Here is a 24,846-nt window from a genome sequence, read left to right on the forward strand (position 1 = left end):
GACCAGCCTCCAGCTGGATTTTGTTCCATTCACCACCACCCTTTGGGCCCGTCCACACAGCCAGTTTTTAACCCAGCTGAGGGTCCACCTGTCAAGGCCAGTGGCAGCCAGTTTCTCAGTCAGAATGCTGTGAAAAACCATGTCAAAGGCTTTACTGAAGTCCAGGTAGACCACATCCACAGCCTTCCCCTTGTCCATTAAGTGGGTCACCTTGTCATAGAAGGTGATCAGGTAGTTTGACAGGGTCTACCTTTTGTAAACCCATGTTGACTAGGCCTGATCCCCTGGCCATCACACATGTGCTGCATGATAGCTCCCAAGATGACCCTCTCCATGATCTTCCCCTGGACAGAGGTCAGACTGACAGGCCTGTAGCTCCCTGGATCCTCCTTCCAGCCCTTCTTATATATGGGTGTCACATCTGCCCGCCTCCAGTCGAGTGGAACTTCCCCAGTCTGCCAGGATTGCTGATAGATGATGGAAAGGGGTTTGGCAAGCACATCTGCCAGCTCTCTCAGCACCTTCGGGTGAATCCCATCTGGCTCCATTGACTTGTGGGTATCTAACTGGCCAAGTAGGTTGCTAATCATTTCCTCCTGAACCACGGGAATTTTGTTATTCTTCCCCTCCCTCTCAGCCAGGTCCTGAGGATGAGTACTCAGGGAATATCCATCTTTACTATTAAAGACTAAGGAAAAGAAGGAATTAAGGACCTCAGCCTTGTCCTTATCTCTCGTCACTAACGTTCCCTCTGCATCCAATAAGGGCTGGAGATTCTCCTTGACCCTCTTCGTACTGTTAATACACCAGTAGAAGGACTTTTTATTATCTTATACAGAATTGGCCAGTCTGAGTTCCAGTTCAATTTTAGCCCTTCTGACTTTCTCCCTACATGATCTCACTAAATTCCTATAGTTGTCCCAAGATACCTGCCCCTTCTTCCAAAGCTCATATTTTTCCCTCTTTTCCCAAAGATCTTCCCGGATCTCTCTACTCAGTCAAGCTGGCTTCCTTCCTTGCCGACTCCTCTTCCAGCAGACTGGAACAGCCTGTTCTTGTGCTGCCAAGATTTCCTTCTTGAGGAGCAACCGACCCTCTTGGGCTCCTTTGCCCTTAAGGGCTGCCTCCCATGGAATCTTATTGAGCAGCTTTCTGAACAGTCCAAAGTCAGCCCTACGGAAATCTAAGGTGCTTGTTCTGGTGTCTCCCTTCCTTACCTCTCCCAGTACTAAGAATTCTATCAGCTCACAATCACTATGCCCTCCAACCTTCACATCCCCCACTAGGCCTTCTCTGTTGATAAACAACAGGTCCAACAGGGCACCTTCCCTCACACTCATAAAACAAGTAAGCCCTGGCCAGGCTGTTGCTAGCAAGCTGTGGGAACACAATTTAATAGGCATGTTTAAGAGTAAAAAAGAGCTTTTCCACCTTTCATTGGAAAGCAGGGGCTGAAACACTCTTCTCTCAGAAATGGATTAAAGGATTTCCCCCAAGAGACACAGCAATGAAATCCAGAAATGGTTTCAGGAGGATGGTGCTTCCTTATGCTCCAACAAGTCCAGGGCTGTGGCCACCATCTGCCCCAGAATGCACCTTTTCCTCACATGGAACACTGTAGAGCACATCACCTTTCACTAGAGGTCAAGATTATCAGAGCACCTTTTGCCCAGCCAGCCAAGTACCACTCCATTATCCCTCCTACAAATTCCAATATCATCTACAGTACGATTGTGGGGCCAAAAAACAGCAGCTCTGCCAGGAAGGAGCTGAACAAGGGGCACCACTGTGAGTGTTCTATCAGATAGAAATGATGCCCCACGCTTCACCCCTAAGTAGGCATGAGGTCCCCACTCTTTTTGACATCATGGTACTTGCACAGCACTCCAAAAATAAAAACGCTGCAAAATATCTCAGAATGCTTTATGCTTACTGCCTGCTATAACAGGGAGAAGAGGGTGTTCAACAGAACCTCCATGTTCTCTGTGGTCACTTCCCTCTATTTTGGGCTGGGGAGGATGTTTCAGTGGGGAAGGAGTTAGTCGTATCAAGGAAAAAACCCACAGAATAACCTGTTACATTGTTCAGCTCCAATCAAATGCCAAGTCAAATGCTGATTACATTTCTATCGATTAACAAAAACATACACGCCTGCTAAGCATCAAAGCTAGCTAATTACCACACTTGATAAATATCTAACCAATTACTAAGCTCTTCATGTTATCCCGTAAAATAAAAAGCCACGGGCAGTGGATTACAGACAGCAGTTTTTTAAAAAAATACTATTTAAGGACAGAGCTTCCAGAAGAACAATTATGTTATGCCAAGAACACAGTTGAGATGAATTAGAAACCATCACAATGTCCTCTGGGACACCACCAGTTTTCCACTGTGATGGAAAAACCTTTTCAACTCCCTCCAGCCTGTGGATCTTTGTCAGATTTTTTTCATGTTATTTGAGTTACATTTACTCATCATCTGCTTTTCCTTTCTCCTCATCTGAAACGTAACGCAGACTTTCTCTCACAAGCAGTTAAGCAACAGGGCTAACTACAAAGCCTGAAGAGCCCAGCAACCGCGTGCACAACGTGCTATCATGGAATCATAGAATCACAGGGGTTGAAAGGGACCTCGAGAGATCATCGGGTCCAACCCCCCTGCCAAAGCAGCTCCCTAGCTCATATTGCACAGATAGGCATCCAGATGGGTCTTGAATATCTCCAGAGATGGAGACTCCACCACCTCCCTGGGCAGCCTCTTCCAGGGCTGTGTCACCCTCACTGTGAAAAAGTTCTACATGTTGGTGCGGAACTTCCTGTGCTCCAACTTGCAGCCATTGCCCCTTGTCCTGTCTCCACAGACCACTGAAAAGGGGCTGCCCATTTCCCCCTGCATCCCATACTTCAGATATTTATAAACATTAATAAGGTCCCCCCCTTAGTCTTCTTTTCTCCAGGCTGAACAGTCCCAGCTCACTCAGCCTTATCTCACAGGGGAGATACTCCAGGCCCTTAATCATCTTTGTAGCCCTTCTCTGGACTCTCTGCAGGAGATCCCTGTCCTTTTTATACCAAGGAGCCCAGAACTGGACACAATACTCCAGGTGGGGCCTGACCAGGGCAGAGTAGAGGGGGAGGATCACCTCCTCAGACCTGCTGGCCACACTTCTCCTGATGCACCCCAGGATCCCATTGGCTCTCTTAGCCACCAGGGCACACTGCTGGCTCATGGCCAACCTGTCATCTACCAGGACCCCCAGGTCCTTCTCCACAGAACTCTTCTCCAGCAGGTCATCCCCCAGCCTGTACTGATACAAGCAGTTACTCCTTCCCAGGTGCAAGACTCTACACTTGCTTTTGTTGAACCTCATCTGGTTTCTCCCTGCCCAGCTCTCCAGCCTGTCCAGGTCTCGCTGGATGGCAGCGCAGTGTTCCTGCATGTCAGCCACTCCTCCCAGCTTTGTATCATCGGCGTAGTTGCTGAGGGTGGATGCTATTCCCTCATCAAGGTTGTCAATGAAGATATTAAACAGGACTGGACCCAACACTGAGCCCTGGGGAACACCGCTAGTCACAGATCTCCAGTCAGATTCTGCTCCACTGATCACCACTCTCTGAGCTCGGTCCGACAGCCAATTCTCAACCCACCTCACTGTCCACTCATCTATCCCATGCTCTCTCAGCTTTGCTATCAGGATGTCATAGGAGATAATGACATCCACTGCTCTCCCTCCATCTACCCAGCCAGCTATGAGATCACAGAAGGCTATGAGATCACAGAAGGCTATGAGATCACAGAAGGCTATGAGATCACAGAAGGCTATGAGATCACAGAAGGCTATGAGATCACAGAAGGCTATGAGATCACAGAAGGCTATGAGATCACAGAAGGCTATGAGATCACAGAAGGCTATGAGATCACAGAAGGCTATGAGATCACAGAAGGCTATGAGAATGATCTCCCCTTGGTGAATCCATGCTGACTACGCCTCATGACCTTTTTCTCTTCCAACTGCTTGGAGATGGCATCCAGAAGAAGCTGTTCCATCACCTTTCCAGGGACAGAAGTGAGGCTGACTGGCCTATAGTTGCTGGGATCCTTCTTGCCCTTTTTGAAAACCAGAGTGACATTGGCTATCCTCCAGTCTCCAGGCACTTCTCCTGTTCTCCAAGACGGAAGCGGCTCAGCAATCACTTCCACCAGCTCCCTCAGCAGACGTGGACGCATCCCATTTGGGCCCATGGACTTATGTGTGTTACTCCCTTTGAGATGCTCCTGGACCACCCCCACCTCAACCAGAGGGAAGCTCTTCATTTCCCAAACTCTATTACTTTCTTCCAGTGTCTGTGGGTCCCGAGGGGCCTTTGAAGTGAAGACCGAAGCAAAGAAGGCATTCAGTATCTCCACCTTCTCCTAATCCCCTGTTACCAGGACACCCGCCTCATTCAGCAAGGGACCCACATTATCCCTGGTCATCCTCTTACTATTCACATGTCTAAAAAAACCCCTTTTTATTATCCTTTATGTCCCTTGCCAGTTTCAATTCCAAGTGGGCTTTAGCCTTCCTAGTCGCATCCCTACAGGCCCTGACAACATTCCTATATTCTTCCCAGGTGCTGAGACCCTTTTCCCACAATTCACAGACCTTCTGCTTCCCTTTGAGTTTACTCATGAGCTCCCTGCTCATCCACACAGGTCTTCTGTCTCTCTTTCCCGATTTCTTGCTCAAAGGGATGCACCAGTCCTGGGCTTGGAAGAAGCACTGTTTAAATGCTACCCAGCTCTCACAGGCTCCCTTACCTTCTAACAGTGTAGCCCATGGGATAGCTCCTATTGGGTTGCGGAAGAGATCAAAGTTTGCTCTTCTGAAATTCAGGGTAGCTATCCTCCTTTTTGGCTTGCTTCTTCCACTCAGGATCTTGAGCTCGACCATTTCACTTAGTCCCAAGCTGCCCCCGACCTTCACTTCCCCAACGAGTCCCTCCTTGTTGGTAAAAACAAGGTCCTGTACCCACCTTCCCCTTGTAGGTTCCTGCACCATCTGTAGCAGGAAATTGTCATCTACACACTGCAGAAATTGTCTAGACTGCATACGACTGGCCCTGTTGCTTGCCCAGCAAATATCTGGGTAATTGAAGTCCCCCATAAGGACCAGCGCATGGGATCTTGAGGCTACTTCTAGCTGCTTGTAGAATGCACTATCAACTCGCTCCTCCTGATCAGGGGGCCTGTAGTACACACCCACAACAGTGTCACTCACACTTGCCTGCCCCTTGATTCTTACCCACAAGCACTCAACTGATGGATCATCCTTCCCCAGGTGGAGTTCAATACATTCTAGCTGCTCTCTTACATAAAGAGCAACTCCTCCACCTCGCCGCCCTAGCCTATCTTATCTAAAAAGCCCATAGCCATCCATGACAGCGTGCCAGTCATCCAGGCTGTCCCAGCACGTCTCTGTGATTGCAGTGAGATTGTGGCCCTGCGACCACACAAAGATCTCTAACTCTTCCTGTTTATTGCCCATGCTACGTGCATTTGTATATGGGCACTTTAGGGGGGCAGCAGATGCAGGTATCCTCAACGGGTCACAGGGAGATTTCTGACAGGGGATGGGCAATGGTGGCTCCACTGCGGAGTCCTCAGGGAAATCCACAGTATTTTCCCTACTATCATGTGAACCATCATCCCCAAGTCCGTCCCTGTGCCGTTGGCATTTACCTTCTTCCACCACAAACGCTTGTTGTGTCTCCCGAAACACTTGCCTGACCTCAGCAGCCTTCGTGGTATCCCCTTCCCCCTTCCTAACTAGTTCAAAGCTCGCTCAATGAGCCTTGCTGTCTCCTGGGCAAGGATCTGTTTTCCCCTTGGGAACATGTGAGCCCCATCAACAGTCATCATGCCAGGAGCTGAGTACACCATCCCCTGCTCAAAAAACCCAAAGTTCCTATGCCAGCACCAGCCTTTCAGCCACTCATCCAACTCCTGGGTTCTCCTAACCTGCTCCAAACCCATCATCCCACTAACAGGGATAGAGGAAAATATTATTTGAGCTCCCCCTCCCTCAACAAAGCACCCTAGGTCCTGGAATTCCCTTTGGATAGCTCGCAGGCTACACTTTGTGATTGCATCACTGCCTGCTTGAACCGTCAATAATGGGTGGTAGTCAGAGGATCTCACCAGCCCTGGGAGCCTTCTGGTGATGTCTCTGACCCAGACTCCAGGGAGGCAGGACACCTCCCTGCGTGTAGGGTCAGGTCTACATATGGGGTCCTCTGTCCCCCGGAGGAGGGAATCACCTACCACAACTACCCTTCTCTCTTGCCTAACAGAGGCAGTCTCGAGGCGTGCGGTCAATGACCTCACTCTAGGCACCTGCTTCCCCTGAGGCAGAGGGGCTGCATTTGTCTCCTCACTTACCTCCTCCTCAACTATCAGGACCCCAAACCTATTGCTTAGGGAAACCTGGGGGAGCGGGGTAGGCAGACAGGGGGAGTGCATACGACTGTGAGCTGGGACTGTCTTCCAGCCCTCCTTGGGCTGGAATATTACAGAAGGAGAAAACATTGGACAGAGTTCTCCCCTACAGAACTGCAACTCTACTCCTGATTTTCACAGAAGGATTTTCCCTGAATTGAAAATCTAATCTGCAAGCAAACAGCAAGCTGCCTGAGATGTCTCAGGGAGAAATGCTCACAGGTTTGTGTTCAAGTCCAGAACTATTTTGTCCAAGCAAGTACTTTGCTCTCATCTCTCTCCAGTCACTCTCACACCAGTCCGTCTCTGAGATGTGCATTCATTCACAACACATCAGCCAACCAGCCCCTCATCTATACTCTAAGTCCTAATTACTCCTTTCTTCTGATGACCATGCACATAACTCCACATCTCACTTGCTCCTCCTTGGCAAGGTTCCTGGGATCTTGCATTGGGCATGACAGGCTCCAAGATGAGCCTTGCTTTTCACTGAAAACCACCTCATCTCTGTTCACCCTCCTGGATCTGGAAGAAAATCACTAAGTTACCTCCCCTTCTTACTCACACCCTTTCCCCAAGGGCCTCTCCAACAGATGCATTTGAGGAACAACGCAGAAATAAGTCCCTATCAACAAATGAGAAGGTGAGTTCAGGTTCTCTATTTTCCTTCTGGATCTCAAATATCCCAGCTGAACGCTTTGGGCAAGCTGAGGGGTCTGTACAAGCCTAGGGAGTCCTCCCCCTCTGACACCCAGGCTAGTGAGCACTTGTCACAGCTCAAGACTGCTGGTTCTGCGAAAGATCAGATCTGTATTTTACAGACTTAACTCAAACAAATCGTCCCCTGGGCATTGTAACAATCCCCAAGTCAGCTTGTGCTCAGCTGCTGATGAAGTCCAGACATGAGCAGAATGTTTCAAACTTGAGAATCAAGCAATAGAGTCTGATCAAGTCACCAGACATCTGCTCCGTCCTTCACAGCTCCTCTCTTGTGACACTACCCTGCGCGTAGAGGCCACAGGGACACAGCTGTTGCTTCTGGCAGAGCTTCAAGAGCATGTGCACAGTTTCTTCAAGACAAAAAACCTCCCCTAACACCTTCCAGGGCATTCCCAAGAGTTCAGGTATTGGAGCTGCTGCAGTGTGGTAGATCTTTAGATGTCTTTCACGCAGAGGGAGTTGGGGTTAACCAGGGAGGTTTGACTGAGCAAGACTGGTTTGGGTACAACTTGTCTTTGTTACAGGTGCTGTAATGAGACACAACACCTTTTTACTTCTTTCAAACCTTCTTGCAGAGACCTGGCACTAAGCAAGTATGCCACAGCTCCTTTTTAGTCCAGGATGCCCCAAAATACTCACTTTCCCCAGGGAAACAATGCAGAACTGACCCAGAGAACCCAGGGCAACAGAGGGAACTCAGAGGCTAGGAGCTAGAGGACAATTGGGTAAGTCACCACCAGGTAGGTCCAAGCTCTTGGTAACATTCCTGCAGGCCAAGAGCTACCTAAGACTACAGAGAACACACCAGCCATGACCTGTGAGTACCAGGTGCTGTTACAGCTCCTGTCTCAAGTCATGGCTTCCTATGCCTTTTTTAGCAAAAGCTCAACACTCTTCAAAGAGCTGAAGCATCTAAACATGGGCTTTTGCAAGACCTTAGTTTTTCTACCAGAGACTTAGCTGGTTTTGGGCTGGTGTACCAAGCAAGCACCAGGGATGAAGCAACCATCCCTGCCCACCCAGCCTTGGAGCCAAGCTCTCTCTTGAGCACAAGAGGAGGTGGGAGGGAAAAACCCCACCAAAACACAGGACTGAAGGGAGTAGATATCACTGCCCATGCTTCTGTTGGTGCGTGGATTTCCAGAGAGCATATAAAGATAATAGCTTTTAAAATTAGTTTTCAAGTTTAATACCATTCTTTGGCTTATTCTGACACACAGTACTAAGCTCAGCAAGAGCATGTCACTTCAAGCACAGCTTGCCTACTTGGGAAAGCTACGGCAGAAAGTTTTACTGACCTCAGGAAAGCAATCTACAGGAGCTAATGAACTGGCATTTTTGTTCCCCAAGCTAGCAAAAACCAGTCTAGAATTAAGTTGACACTTTACTGACAATAAATCAAGCTTCCCCCTACGTAATTCATCAAATGATGCCTTGCAGTAGATCAGTGGTTTAAAAATAAATGCAAGAGATACCTTATTACTCCATATGACTTATATTATACAGTATTTTCTCTCCATAAAATAGCAGATGGATTAACAAGTTACTTGCTAAAGTTATGACCAGGAACTTCAGCATACAGAGCATCCCCTGTCCTCCTCACATCTCAGGCCATGTACACAGGACCATATTCTTTCTCAGGTCCAGACAGCGATTGCTTGGCCACACAAACCTACCGACAAACACCACTCACTGAAACCCTTGGGGTCCGTGGGACTGCAGGAAGTGATGTGTAATTCCATTCAAGCACTCGCCCACGTACCTGACAGTACAATTTCAGCAGGCTGCATCACCACCTGAAGGAGACTTCCAAGGAGTGCTCCAAGGCTACGTCACTACCCAAAGGAGCACCCTAGGATGAAGGCGGGATGCTCCACACCCAAGTTGTGACTAAGGGAGTAAGTACCCCGGCATTTCCCTGTTCACCTCTGATCCTGTGACTCTCCTACCAGCCAAACCTGCCAAATGGATGCACAGCACAGAAGTCAGACAGCCAGCAGGTAGCAGTCTTTGTCTTTCACTTCTGGTTTTAGCTTCAGACTTGTCTTTTTCTTCCTCCCACTATAAGCTTTTAAAACCTTTGGGAACAAGTTTATGGCTAGTTTGACTTTACTGTAGCATTAACTGTTTTACTTCTCTCCTGTTCATTACATATTAAAAAACCCCATTTACTGTGAATGTCATGATCTACAGCACTTGAAAGGAACAACCATCCCAGCAGCAGCTTTGCCTAGAAGCAGCTCCACATCAGCTACATTCCTCAAGGCAGGTTTTCAAACCAACAGAAGATGCCCATGCTCCCGCTTTGCCAAAGCTCAATTTCCTTCTCATCCCACTTTCCTAGGACACCTGCAAGTAGGACTACAGCAATTTTCTTCCCTTGCAGGCTGCTTTGTATCACTGACTGGCACTATTGGAAGGCACTTAAAGGTGGGACAAGGCTTCACAAGGCCACTTAAGCAGCTCGCCTAGCCAGGGTAATAATAGCTACAGTGGAAAGTTTGTGGCTAAGACTGACAAATTCTTTCCCACTAGTCAGTCACCTTTGCCTGTCTCCCAACTAGGTGTTGCCTGAGCACTCTTCCACCTACTTTCTGCGCACACCTTAAAGCACACCAATCATATACACTGTGTAAAAGAGATTCAGATGCCTTGAAATTAAACGTCAAATGTTTTCTAATTTAAAGCTGGCTGACCAAAATAAGAGCCTTGCACAGGAACACTTGCACTCAAGCAGTTGCTACTGCTTTTCTAAGAACCAATTCAAGGAACTTTACACAGGTAAGACAGTAACAGGCAACCTCAGTGGCTATAAACATCACCTACTCACCTTCTGCTTACTGCTCAAACCACTTCTTCAGTAAAGAAGAAACTGTGCAATTCATATGAAAATTACAGCTCTTTTCATACCCTTTTAGGTGAAAACCTAAAGGCATGGTGGTGAGTTGATATTTAACACTAATGCCAGGGTTATTTTTTTCTTCACAACCCACATGGTTGTTTTCTGAACACCACTGTACATGGTATTTATTTAGCAGCTGTCATTTAAGACATCAAAACAGTTTGTACATAAAACCCACTTGAAAACAGTTAACGTTTGGGGGCTGAGCTTCTTCACTAAAGCTGACAGAGAGAAGAAGTTATAGTTTGACAAAAGCCTGGTTTGTACTTTGACAGCTGCAGGAGACCAAGAAACCCCATTTTCCACATTTCTCAAAACAGGAATCTCCTCCAAAAGGGAAGGTAGGCAAAATCCTCCTGCCAAACTGTCACCAAAACCAACCTCTCAGCAAACCTTCAGGATGCAGGTTTTTCAGCCTAGAAAAAAAGCATCTGCTCCCCTGTCTGCCAAACCCCCACAGGTGCTGATGATATGCTTCCCTGTATCAGCAAGGAATGTCAAGCCAGCCATGATAAGCCAGCAGTGTCAGAGCCCAACTAAGCACACAGGGTTGCCCAGAACCCTTTATCATTAAGGTTTTCTTTACAAAGCAACCTTCTGCTGAAGGCTTGTGAGCAGTTCTGATAATGTTTGAGTCAAACATAACCTTTCACTGGTAAGTATGCAAGGAAGTCATCTCACCTCCTCTTCAAAGGCTCATACCAACGGAATCTACTACTATTCTATAACAGCACTTGAGGCAACACAGAAGGGATTAGGCTAATTTTGGGGTTGGAGCATAGAGATGGAACAGATCACTTGAGGAGGTGCTTTCTAGCCCTACCAGTCCTGGGTTTGAAGCTCTTGAGCAGCATATGGGGACCAACACTTCTGAACCCAAACCACCACCACTACTTGGCAGCACCGGGCTGCTGTCAGTCAGGTGGCCTGTAGGCTACAAGCCAGCACAGACACGCTGCAGGCTCTGCAAGAGAGACTGGGAGCTTTCTGCCTCGCTTCTGCATTCCTTACACCTCCGCTATCCTTCCACAGAGTCACATTGCCACAAGGCCTGAGGTGAATATACCACTTTTTTGGACTGTGGCACTACTCTTGTCCACATCCCCCACTTCGTGCCGTACCTCTCAGTGTAACGAGAGCAATTCTCAACAACATAACCATTTGATGGGAAATTTAATGATCTGGTAAGCAGAGATGGGAGAGTTTATTCCCCTTTGCTGTGTTAGTTTCTCCAATTACTAGACACACATCACTTACTTTCAGGTTGTTTTTCATTAGGTGTTATCGATCTCACGAAGTCCTGCGGTGTCATAAAAACCTCCGATTCACCGTGCTCATTTATGACTTTCAATGTGGCAAAGTATCTGAAGATTTTGTCTGGTGTGGAGTAGGCTCTGATCCTGTTCTCGTATTCCATCACCTGCAAAGAGAATTTAGCCAGCATTAGGTTAAGTTCCTCCCCCCAACACTGACATTAGCACCTCAGTCCTCTGATCTTTCTGCTGGGTGGCAACTAAGTTGTGTGCAACACCACCGAACTCAGAAGAAATAATGACAAAAGGGTCAAAACCTTTCATATGTTCAGCCCTTGAACTGACAGGAAAACTGGAAGGATCAGCTCCTGATGTCTCAGGATTAAAAACATTAAGGGTCTTTACAATGGAGAAGTTTTGGGTCTTCATGATGGCAGAGAACAAATGTTAATGAAACCCTCAAAGCACGTTTAAACACCAATGTGAAAAAGCCCTAGTATCCCAGCAGCTCACCATTTTGACCACAGCTTTGGAGGGTCTGATTCATGACTGTATAAATTAAGTAAAAGAAAAGCCCTGGGAGAGCTGGGAGAAACCTTTGCTTTCAAGCCAAGTCTTGGAAAAACCCCTCCTTGCAGCCACAGCTGGCTGCTCAGTCACCCAACCTCTTTTTTTCCTAGTCTGTCACATCAGCAAAATTCTGGAGAAACATTTTTTACTTGGTCCTCTTCTCCCCACCAATCTACCACTTGATAAGTCTGCAGCAGCAATGATTTTGTACCTGGAACTGCTTTCCCCAGCACACAGCTACAGTTCAGAGAACAAAAAGCTTTTATCAACAAAAAGCACAATATAAGGCCACAAGGGAGGACCATGGCAAAAACCTACACTTCATTACATATTAGAGCAAAAAACTTTGCCTTCTTAATCCAGCTTTTTTATTCCTGCATTACACACCATGTTTAGTAGCCCATAACATACTTGAAACATTCAGTACTTCTGGCCAAGAGCCATGAGAGGGGGGAGCCAAAAACCAAAGAACAAATCAGCAATCTGCTAGAAGAGAACAGGCAGGATCAAGGCCACTGCCAAGGCATCTGTACATCATTTATGGCTTTGGTCCTGTTTCAGCCTTGTCCTTTAAGTCAAACAACTTCTCCACCCTGATGTTTATCAAAAAGAAAACATCCTCTCTACTTTTTCATATTTCTAGGACAAAACAAGCTAAAGGTTTTTAATCCCCTTCCAGCCCAGGCTTGGGTAAAGAGCTATGAGAACGCAAAGCCTCTCTCCTCTACCCTTGTTCCAGTTCAGGCCTCTGGCAAACGCAGCCAGGGGGAAAGTGGCAGAAGGTCCCACTGAAACTGCTTTGACATTATCTAAAGCATTCTCCTTATTCTTCAAATCACTGTTTTTTTAAATAATCGAGCCCAGGAGGAACACAAATGTCCTTGGATCAACTGGTACGACCCTCTTGCCCATAGCCACCCTCACTGAAGATTTGTCCTTCCTCCCTTCTGTTACTGGCCTTTGCACCTAGAATCAAACTTCATCCCATTTTTATTGCTTCAGTCTACAAAGTCCTGCCCCGATAAGGGCACTGCACCAAAAGGAAGTGTTTTACTGCAGAGTTACAAGTCGCTGTCTGTCAGCCCAATCTGGTAAATGGCCAGATGTGCTCTCCTGGCTCTTTCCAGCAGCAAAGCCCTGTGTGGCTGTCCACCACTCCCACCCGGCACACAAGGACGTGTTGTGCAAAAGGAATCTTTTGACTTGGGCTGCAGGCCTGTATCTCACTCCTTCCTGCAGCACGGCCTGCTCTCACTGCGAGTAACACCCCGCCCAACTCCATCAGCCAAAAACCCAGCATACACTTACGTACTCAGACCTTTGAGCAAGCCAGCTAAAACCAGCTGAGTGTCAAGCCCAGCCCTGGAGCCAAGAGCAGACACTGCAGACCACAAGCAATGGCTCCCTCCATCCATGACACCCGTTTGACACGGCCTGCTTGCTAACACACTCGTTTGCCTGAGACTCCACATTACTTCTGATATTCCAAGCCGGTCGTAAAATTTCTTGCAAGGCACTATCAAATGCTTTCCTTCAGCCCAGCTAGGTAAGCTGCTCCTCTTCTATTCAACAGCTCTGCTGCTGCACCAGAGCCATTAGCCTTGATGTTTCTGCCAGCAAAACCACACTGCATCCAATCCAACTTGACACCTGCAAGGGATCTCTCTACCCTCTGTATCTGTTTTAACATCTTAAAAAGATGCTGCTGACAGGCCTGTTGCTGTCAGGTACTTCTTGTTTCTGGAGCATGGGCATTGCCAGTCTTCCTTGCCTGATATCTTTACCAAGGCCCCTCCTTACCAAGCCAACATTTTCACTCTGCCAACTGTTTCTTATCCCAAGCTTGGGGTGAACCTTGAGACCCCTGCTTTATCAATGTTAAGCAGTCCACATTGTTTCCAATGCCTGATTCAGAGCCATACAGCATCTTCAAGTCCATAATAATCATCACTTGCAACAGAAGGAAGGCTTCCATTTACTACGTGGCCCTTTCCCAGATCACTTCCCATCCTATCTCCTATCCATGCACATTGCAACAAAAAAAGCTTCCTCTGATGATGGCCAGACATTCACTAAATGGAAATTTGAATATGCAGCTCTAGAGCAAGGAGGATGTGTTGCTTGGAAGCCACGTACGGCTCCCAAAGCAGCATGGGCTCATTGACACAGGCTACAGAGGGGCCTGGTGTCTCAGCAAGTGGCACAGCCACCCTGTGCAGATCTGCAATCCCAGAGGCTTGTCCCCATGCAGCCTGTGGTTTCATCAGGAACACAAAAGTGGTTTTGGGTCTTCCCCTCCTCCAACAAAAGCAGCTGAATGAACTTGCAAAAGTGGGGCCCAAGGGTGTGGTGGGTGGAGAGCTGACAGTTTATTTTACATCAGGTCTCTGAGCAGTTTCTGACAGCAAAATGGGGAGATAAGGATTTTTCTGTGACTACCTTCTTATGACACAGTTTGCCATGCTGGGACAAGGAGAGCTAAGCTGACCTATCACCTCCACCAAAACTCAAAGCAGCCTCTCTGAGCCCACTGCAGCATAAGGCACAGGCAGTACCTGCTCAGGCATTTTCAGAGTTTCAGATCCAGAAGGGAATGTGATTATTTACAAATAGGTTCCTCACAGCCTCAAATAATCCACAATGTAGAATCAAAACTGCTCGTTTAGTATCTCACAAGCTGTTTTCATCACAGCCGAAACCACATTCCTTTCTAAAACTTCCCCATGAGAAGTCAGCAAAAGCAGCAGCCCTTCTTACCCACAATTACCTCATTTTTGCTAACATGACCTAGAAAAAAGCTAACAAATATGCCACAACCTATCCCTCTGACTTCAGGAGTGGATTGAACACGATGCCAGGTCATGAAAGGAACAGCCGAGACCCTACAAATGGGAACAGCTCAATCAAGAAGCAGGTGATGATATGGGCACCCTGATCTCGTGATACAAATGTAGAGAGAAAAGCAGGTACAGGTGTATTTGGGTGTATGCACCACTGCGTGTGAGGGCTTTTTTTACACTGCTTTCACACAATCTGGACAAAGTCATCCCAAAGGAGTCTCTCCTCCTACAACATCTGCCCTATGAAATACTCCCAAACACTTTCCAGGCAGAGCATGCAGCCCAGGCAGCTGCCTTCCCCTAGTATGCACCAGTCCCCAACGCAGCCACGACCAGTCAAAAACTCTCACCCTGCTCCCAGAACTGCAGTGTCGTGTAAACAGGGGTCTCCAGAAAAATTATGTGACCAGAAGGGCAAAGTCCCTTGTTGGCATTTATTAATAGAGTAGGTGTCGCAGGAGAAAGCTGAGCCAGTAATCCCTCTTGATCTACAGGAGCCAAGCTGCTGCTAAGACAGTCAATGTTTATGCTAAGCCTCCACTTAAAAGGAAAAAATTAAATCCCGCAGAGACATGAAAATAAAGCTCTAAATTAACATCTCAAGTCACTTTCAGAGCATCACCGGGGCCTCTGACAGAGCAGGACCTCCGGCAGTCTGACTCTACCACACACATCAGCCTAAATTAATTAGGGTTCATTTTCTTTGGGTTTCCTACTGTAATGCACACTAAAATGAAGCCCTGGCACAACTAACACTCCTAAGGCAGCAAACCCTGCAAGGGGATCTTGATGAAGCTGCACAGAAACTCCATGAACACATCAATCAACATGTCAGCCCACCTACATCACTTATTACTCCTCATCAGCCTTCCAACTACAAAAGCACTCAGTCACCTCTTTTCCTCAGGACCTACACACTGCATGGGCTCCAAGACAGCTGTGCCCTGGAACCTGCCACACAAGATCACAGGCCCAGCAGATGGCAAGCAATTTATAGTTCAACTTCCTCTTCACTGAATCACTACCTAAAATAGCAATGTCACGCCTAATTTATTATTTCACTACTATGCACCTCATTAAAAGTGGGGATAACAAACAAGTGTTAAACACTTTCAATTAAGCTCAACTTTTTTCTCAAGGTAAACCCCCTGCTATGTGCAATTAATTAAGGGAAGAGCTGGAAAGGGGGTTTACTGGGAGTTTTGTTGCTTGTTCTTTTTGATTTTTTTTTTTCCAAACCATGTAGAGTAGTCAGGAATTCCTTCTGAGCCACACAGCTGATGAGGGGAGCAGCACATCCTGGGAGCAACCCTGACTTTGAGTCGGGAGCTGGGGCACACCTCACTGTGTCATCTGAGCAGGAAACATTCAAACATACCTCCCGAGATGACTCACTAAGGCTGATCAAACACTGAGCCCACAACGGAGCCACACAAACACAGAACCCAGCACCTGGGAGACCACGGCTTACATCCTGCATTAAACCAAACAAAAGCAATGCTGGCATTGGAGTTGGAGAAGAGCTGGTTCAGTTTTAAGGCTGGAGAAAGAATTGTTTATGTTGGTACAAAAAAAAAAAAAAAAAAAAAAAATCCATCATGACATCTGTTTTAAAGAAATTGCTGCTCCCGAGTCAAGTGCTGCAGGAGAAAGGAAAGCTGTGGACTGAGAAGGAATCCAGGCTGCATGTCCTTCCCACAGGACCTCTTGGGCACCCGCCATGCCTGGCTCACATCTTACTTGGAAAGCGTGGCCATGTTCCTCCCTGCCGAGTATGGGAAGGAAAGAGCTGGTCAGCACAGGCACGTCTCCTAACAACCAGAACACAAGTCCTTGCTTCCAAACAAACCTTCTCTGGCTTCCCTAGCCAGAAGCGACCAGCCACGTAAGGCAAAAATCAATCACTGCATTTGCTGTATCACAGTGTTACTTTTTTTTTTTTTTTCTTAAAAAAGAGCCTGCACGAAGGTGGAACATTCTTTTGCTCTTTGCAGCCTGCTTCCATCTGCTGACACTGGAAAAAATAACCTGCTTTTGAGTCCTACTGGCAAGTGCCACAGTTTTGCTGAAGCCATCAGAGCACCTGACACCAAGTTGCCAAGAAAATCAGCAGAAGCCAACGACATATATCCCTGGACAATTCTGAGTATCTCAGAGCAGTATCTTGCAACGTAATTTCACCGAGCTGCTACCCGTATGGGCCCAACAGGGAGAGTACGGAGCTCCTAACGCCACAAGGCACTTGAAATTTTCAAGCTGTGTAATCTAACCAAGAACAGAATATGATTCAGCAACTTCAAATGAAACAGCTCTTAATTTTTTATGAAAAGCTGTTAAGCCACTATATACGACCATCCACAATTTAACAACTAATGAGATGCAGCCTCCAGGACAGGGACTTAAAAATAATTATTGGGAGCAAATCATATAGAAGGGAATCGTGAAGAGCATATACTCCCATTCTCCTCTTTGGCACTGCAAAGATATTAAATCATCAAACACAGCCCAATAAAACCGACATGCAGGCAGGTTTAAAAAATAAACTACTGCTGACTGCCAAGTCTCAGTTACAGGACTCTCCATCAGACCAAATCATACATCTTGTAATAAGAGCGGTTACAGATTGCACCGAACTGGTTGTCAGACAGTACTGAGGAGCCCAAAGCTCTCGGGATTGCCCAGCAGTGAAGGCAGGTCACAAGATGACAGTAGAGCTCATTACTCAAGCCTTCCTCCTCTTGAGAAGGCGTCTGATACGAAAATTAAATAGGCATAAGCATTGAGAGAGAGAGACAACTAACCACAAATATGTTTACATGGAATAATTAATGGAAAGACTAATAATGTTCCCTTCCAAGTTTGTCCTCTACTTCTTCCTTCAGACACTGTGCATATTTGCAGGCACACAGATGGACTCAGGCACACACACGGTGGGCACCCAAGACTGTTCTCAGGCTTCTGCACTGATGCCCTACTCTTCAGTGAGTCACTTATCAACCATCTACCTGGAGATGGGCAAAGAGGTCTCCATGTCAGAGGATCAGCATGTTCTGCCTTCCAAATAAACAAGTTTCAAACCAAATAACCTCAGGGTAGTGTGCCAAGAAAGTGGGTCCCCAAAAAAGTAAGGTCACTTAGAAAATTATGGCACCTGCAGAGCAAACACCAGACTCCATACACGTGCTGTACCACAATCTGAATCAAGTGTTTGGCAATTTTTCTTTATTTTCCCACTGCAAGGCAATGGTTGCAGGTGCAACACCCCCAAGTTTGGTACCTTACGGTCCCTGAACCCAGAACGCTTCTTCTTCTTCCCTTCCGGCTGAGCCTCCTCATCGCCCGACGCAACGGCCTTTCTACCCTCACTGCTGCTGCTCTCCTCCTCCTCCTCCTCCTGCTGCTTCACCTTCTCACTCGGCTCTGTCCTTGGGTTGTGTTTTACAGAGGATGAGTCTCCTGCGTACGCCCTGCACAAGGGAAACAAACACCGATTTAGTAAATCAAGAGGGGTGCTGAGGCTACGAAGATGACGCTGCAAGGTTCTCTCCAAATTAAACCCTTGCTACAGCTCAGCACAAAGGATTGCAAAGCAAGGGAGCAACTGGCCTCCTTGGAATATTGCGTGCTTTCCCCTGCTGTAATCAGACTGCTGCCCCTACATCCCAGAACCCAAAGTAAACAAAGTGAGTTTTCCCAGTCCAAGAATGCCAGAGGAAATCACTTTGAATTACTGTACCCTCTCCCAAAAACTACACACATAAGAACAACTGGGAAGGGCATGCCATACCTCCCCTGGTACTGAACTCCACCCCCACTCCCCAAAAGAGACTTACACAGAGCAAAGGAAATGTGTTTTACCATCAGCACTGTGGGATTCAGAAAGAACAGCCTCTGTTTCAGCTCAATTGATATACTTTCTATCTCCAGCAGGTGACAGGCTCTTTTTATTTCCCTCTTCCACCACTGACTCTTCCAAACTCCAACGCTACAGGATTTGCAACCACAAAAACTTGAACTGTTTATCCTCAAGCTGGAAATAAAATCCTGGCAGGACAATGGATCCCTTTTCCCTTGAAGGTTAAACAGAAAGGCCTTCAGCGACCCTGTGTGTAGACCAAGACTCAATACTCAAAATCACTCGAAGCTGTGAGCGACTCCCAGAACTGCAACAGGCGACGGGGCAATTAAATAGCAAGTAGAATAAAGCCATAAGCTAAACGATGCTATGGCTGTCCTGTGCTTTACTCCTGGAGTTGCTGATAACTAGACAGAGCTCAGACCACATTAGCATCAGTGAAATTATAATCTCTAAGGCTACATTAACATGTCACAAGCAACAAAGCCAACGGTTTGACAAAGTTATTTCTTTTTCTAATGGACTCGAACAGCTCAGCAAACATCCTAGCCTGCCTGAAACTCAGGCAAAGCCACCTTTACTTTGCATTCCCAGGAATTAATTTTGGACTAATCACATGGTGAGGGGCTCACAGGCAGTTAAGTGCTGCTTAATTGCCTTCAGATGAAGGTTGGGACATTGGTTTTCCCTGTAACTCCTTGGTCATTTACAGCTGTGAGAGTTTGTTCACAAAAGAGGCTGCCTTGGGAGAAAAACCAAGGCCTAACTAAGATTGTTCAAGTCTCCCAAGCTGTAAGCAAAAAAGTACAAATATTCCATCCTTCCAGCTTTGCAGCAACCTCAGCCCATCATCTCCCAAGATGAAGTGAAGGTAGTCACTCCTTCCAGTAACTTATACACTACTGAAATAAAAGACAACTTACTCCTTACCAGCAGGAATAACCCAGTAATTCATGACCAGGATAGATGGGGAAGGGCTAAAGAACTCCATTCCTTCCCTGGTACTGGTGTGAAGCAAATCCAACCTTTCTTATTCTACAGCGACCTCTTGAAGAACATACTTAAGAATAGATCGATCATGATGAAAGCAAATCAACTTTCATTCCTATTGTGGCAACTACTTCAGCAAAGTACCAAAAGCACTAGAAAAACCTTCAAGATCCCAGTAGTGCCCTGAAACACAATAGAAATGAAAAGTAGCTGGGTAGAGCAGTGCATAGGCTTCTAGTCCATGCTAGGACAGGACACAACTCCATGGCAAGATGTGAGTTAACAACACACACGGGGTGCTTGGTCAAAAGCAGGGCTAATCACGCCTTTGCACACTACATGGAGTTTAACATGCCAAGCCATCCTTTCTGAGAAGGTCCTGAGCCTTTGTTTGCTATTTTCCCAAGTCTTACAGCAAAGCACAGTCTTTAAGACCTCCACTACACCAAACTCTCAGAGAAAGGATCCAAACCTGAGTCCACATCAAGCATCTTAAGGGAATTATTGCACCAGAAAGGCCAGGCAGCTGATGTGTCTCTTGGAGCATGAACTCCATGCTGGCACCTCTCCCAAAGCCTTTCCTGAAAGTTTAATTGGCACTGGCACATCCTTGTGGGGTTGTGGTTTCGGGTGATGCACAGGTTGCTAAAATAAGCTGTTGCCAGCTGAGGTTACAGCGGCGCCGACAAGGAAAGCCCTAGGACAGGACAGAGGGTTTCAGGAGCTCTGAGAGGATCTCTTGGTAAGAGGTCCTGGGGATAGAAAAGCTGTAGGAAACAGATCGTTTGTCTACACAGCCAAGCTGTTTCACACAAAAGGTACCAGAAAAGAGCTGCATCAGTACAGATTTGCTCCTGTAAGGCTTGACTGGCAGCTAGGAAACCAGGGAAAGGATAGATGAAATTCAAGAAATCAAACGTTTTCAGCAAATCCTACGCGTTCCCTCAACTCATCACGCTGTCAAGCCAGTTGGCAACAGCAATAGAGACGTAGGCTGTTTGAATACAGTCGTCTCCCCTCACCCCCCTTCTCGTTTATCCAGGTAAGTAACTCTGTTCTACAGTTGGATCACCATCCCCACATACAAGCAAAGTGAGCCATGAGAATAAACGCAGAGTTTATAGTCTCCTTTTCAAGGGGGGCTTTAAGCAGTACCTGCTATTCCTCGACTCTGGGCCACGGGCCAAACTACTCACTGAATTGACTGCTCAAGGATCTGCACTCCACATACAAGTCCTGTATATTCTAAACCCCGCTTGCTCTCTTACTGATGTGTATTTTACATCCTGCACAACCATCCTCTGTTGAAATCTCTGGCTTCCAACCATCCCGACTTCAGTCCTACACTCGCACAAAGAGGTCTTTCAACGTGGATGTTACAGTATAGCTGGAAAAACCCCACAGCTCCAGAAATACCCATCCTGCTGGAGCCCATCAGGTAATGCAGACTCTCCACCTCCCTTTTTATGATGGGATTGTCTTTCCAATGGCATGTCTGTTGCTACAGCTTCTGTGCAACAGGGAAATGAAAACACAAAGACTCTCTTCACCGTGTGCCAAGATTAGCTGCCAGCCTCTCTCCGCAGAGCGTGCCTGCCCTGGATCCTAGCCGTCATGCTTCAAACCCTTCTGCTCTCTTCAGGTCTTCCCCCCCGCCCAGTGAACTGTATTTGAGGGAAAGATCATGTATTTCCCATTTAGTAATCTCTTCCTTGAATCCTTGGACAAAGCCAATGATCCAGCCTATGATGAGGTTCACCATCCCGACAGAAATCCACCTAGCTACCTCAGACAACTACTCAATGCTAAATTCTCCGTTAGCAAATCATTCTTGCAGGAATCCAAGCACATGCAACCACAGGATGTACACCCATAAAGGATCCTGAGGCTCACACCAGGCATTGGCCCAGGATACTCCACAGCTGCAAGTCTTAAGAGAAATCACTATCCCTCACTCTAAAGCATTTCTCTTCTTTGAAAACCAGCAGCAGAACAGTGTGCTAAAATGACAAAGCTTCACGCCAGAGGTAACAGGGCTCTGTTACTCTCATCCTGAAGGCAGCAGGGAAAGTACTTGGCTATCAGATGCAATTTCATTTCAGATGGAAACAGAAGATGTGACAAGAAGTTGGGCACTCAGGAGTCAAAGGTTGTTGGAAGCCAAACAAGATGCAGGGGAGAGGAACCCTGCCTGACAGATGTGTTCTCTCCCCGTATGTAAACATCTGGAGACATCCAAGTGAGGTTTAAAAGCCACTTAAAACTTCAGGCTTTCATATGGAAACACAAAAGCCAGCTTGGAGGCAGCATCCATAAAAAAGCCAGCCTCCAGGGACCAGAAGTACTTTCAGTGAGGAGTTCTGTCTCATCCTGAGTTCAACTGTATTCAGCGACTAAATTAGTTAGCTGAAACTTTAATGAGAAACCACACCAAAATGAAGATATAACAGCCTAATTGTCCAGGATGTCACCCCACTCATGGGGCTTCTTGCCACTCTGCTTCCTTCCTCATCTTTCACAGCACTCCACGCCGCCAAAAATCAGCGCAGTGAATTTGTGGCACGAACCTGAACAAACACACCCAAATGAAGAGACATCCCAGAGATGAACATGTGGAATTAGACTGAGGAGACAGCTCTGGATACCAGGCCACTGCTTAAAATAGACCCAAGAACCTAAGGAGACAGCAGTGCAGTCCAGCACAGACAGGACAAGATGCAGGACATGTGCTTAAGGCCATCGTAGGGGAAGAGACTTACATGCCAGGGAAGGGAGGAGAAGCCTGAGCATATATACATAGGTACAAAGAAAGCATTTTATGTTAAGGATAGGGGAATGCTGGCATCAGCCACCAGGGAGGATTTATTCCATCACTGCTCTCTCCATCACCAGCAAATCACTAAAAATAGGCAAGACAGCTGCCTGTCAGGACTAGCTTGGAGGCACCCAGCCCCGCTTTGGCAGCAGACAAGCTGATTTCTCACGCTCCCTCCCACTCTCCTCTGCTGCAGCCCAGTTTAGGCACTGGCACGTGGGTGCAGACAGACAGGCCAGAGCATGAGGACCTCCGCTTCAAGCCCATTAAGGGGATCACTCTGACAAAGGTGAACTTGAACTCGGATCACGTGGGATAATGTGCCACTCAGAGATGACTCCCCAGGAGACTGCAGAGGAAAACAACTGCTTCACAAAGGCTGCCAACCTTAGTGACACACGCTGGAGGCATCCAACTGATGTTACCTTCATACCCTCAGAAATTATAAAGCTGTTAATTACTTAATCCAGAAGATGTGGCTGACATTCCCAAACAGAGCACAGGCCGCACGGGACTGCGCCCCAAGCTGCGGCACTGATGGACACAAGCAGCTGTGGCTCGGTTACATCTTGCCATACACAGAATGGAGCAGAGCCATGAGCCCATGCTCCTCACCTCCCAAATTCACTGCTCACTTGAACTTCTGATTCAAACCATACTTCACAGTCAGACAAGCTCCATAGCTTTCCCTCCCTCCCCCAGGTAGCTGCTGTCACTTACAGCTGCAACTCCCCTTGTATTCACTCCTGGGCATGCAGGCAAGGCAACTTGGTAAAACCATGTGAAGCACAAGGGAGGATAATCCCATGAGCCTGTAAAGGTGACAGCTGGCATCCTGCTCCTTACTTCTGGTCTCCCCAAGAGACAGCAAACTCACTGCTTTTCAAGGAAAATATAGTTTTAAAAAACATGAAAATAATTAGGGAAGCAAAGCAAAGCCTCCAATGCCACAAGCTTCTTAAGGTGCCCTCAAACACAAAGCAGCTTTTATTTCCCCTTTCTTTCTACTGTTTTTCACAGTACTTGAGGGTTCGCACAAGCCTGGCTTTATCAGTTTGAAATTAAGAGCCTTATCAAAGGATACAAATACATGTCACTTGGAATGACAACAGTACTCAAAGCTTATACCCAAGGGTGAGAAGGCCATATGACTACTACAAAATACAAGTAAAGAAGCTTACAGCATCTCAGAAGAAAGCAACCCTTGTAGTAATCAGGAAACAGAAAAGATGGGAAGAGGAAATGGAAATCACCCACTATGGAAATGGAAAGCTAGATACTTTTGAAAATTTGTAAGGGACACAGAGGCACCCAAGGAGGCAGCACTGTCCAAGAGAACACAATCTTTTTATTGTCAGAGTTACCAAAATCAACAAGGAGCATGGAACAAATTCAGACAACAGAAATATTTCTTCCTAAGTGAACACATACTCTGTTTGTAATGCTTTATACTCAATGTATCCTGATGATCTCAAGAGAGAAGACAGCCAGACCCCCTCCAGCTGAATGGTAGTGAATGTCTATGTAACACAGCAATGCTGCAGATGAGTATTTTCTACTCAGGTCTTTATAAAGCTTTCTGCATAACCCTGAGGTTTAGTTTTAGTAAGAGCTGGCTGAGACTCTGCTCAGCTGCTGTAGCTATTCAGTAAGCATTAACTCATTGCTGTTAATATTTAAAAAGAATAAAACAGGGCAGTAAGGATTATTATAGACCTGTTAGACTGACATTGGATGGAGAAGACAGGATGATCTAGGCTCTCTCAACACAGGATGGTAAGGAAGAATTTCATGACAGTTAACAAGGGCTTATGGAAAATAAGTCTTATGATAAATAGATGTTGTTTCTTGATGAGATTACCAGTGTTGTTGATAATCACAGCACCGTTCATTTAATAAATGCAAGTCTTCACACTGTATTATTCCACTTGTCACTAAATGATGTTGCAATTAATAAGCCTGAGCATCAGAAAAATCCACACATAGCATTCAGTGGCTTGAAAGCTGGTTAATAGCATGCTTCAAACCATGAGCATTTCATCATCATTGAGAGGCTGAGCTTCTCCCAAGCCCTGACAAGGGTAATCTCCTGGCCCCACGCCACCTCTTATTAATGAGCTAGAAGATAAAGTCTCCACGTCCCCTGCCATTTATCAGTAAAGAGCCAGAGAGCACCAGAAGTAACAGTCTCGCTTGCTCAGTAAGCTGGGCACAAGCAAGCACGCAACACCCATCAACGCTGCAGAAGAGCAAGGGGAGCATCCGGGCACGGTGATCAGATTTGTTTACCTGACTTGTTTCATCCATCCTAGACATTAATGCCTGTGAAAGCCACTTTGTGCTGCAGTTGATCATAACTCCTTAAGATTGCACTCTTAAGGCCAAACGCAAACCTTGTCTGTACAGGAACCGCAAATCAAGCC

The 24,846-nt window shown here is 46.7% G+C and overlaps 1 protein-coding gene across 3 annotated transcripts in view; it reads right to left on the reverse strand.

The window, feature by feature from the left end:
* MICU1 (mitochondrial calcium uptake 1) overlaps positions 1-24,846 on the reverse strand; it is a 102,340-nt gene that overhangs the window by 59,293 nt on the left and 18,201 nt on the right. For all 3 annotated transcript variants that reach the window (XM_084265600.1, XM_084265599.1, XM_084265601.1), the window contains 2 exons: positions 18,040-18,229; positions 11,357-11,519 (listed from right to left, as the gene is read on the reverse strand). In XM_084265600.1, the coding sequence (XP_084121726.1) occupies positions 11,357-11,519; positions 18,040-18,229 (353 nt within the window). The remainder of the gene's footprint in view (positions 1-11,356; positions 11,520-18,039; positions 18,230-24,846) is intronic.

Source organism: Gallinula chloropus (assembly GCF_964237585.1).
Source record: "Gallinula chloropus genome assembly, chromosome: 5".
NCBI classification, from domain to species: Eukaryota; Metazoa; Chordata; class Aves; order Gruiformes; family Rallidae; genus Gallinula; species Gallinula chloropus.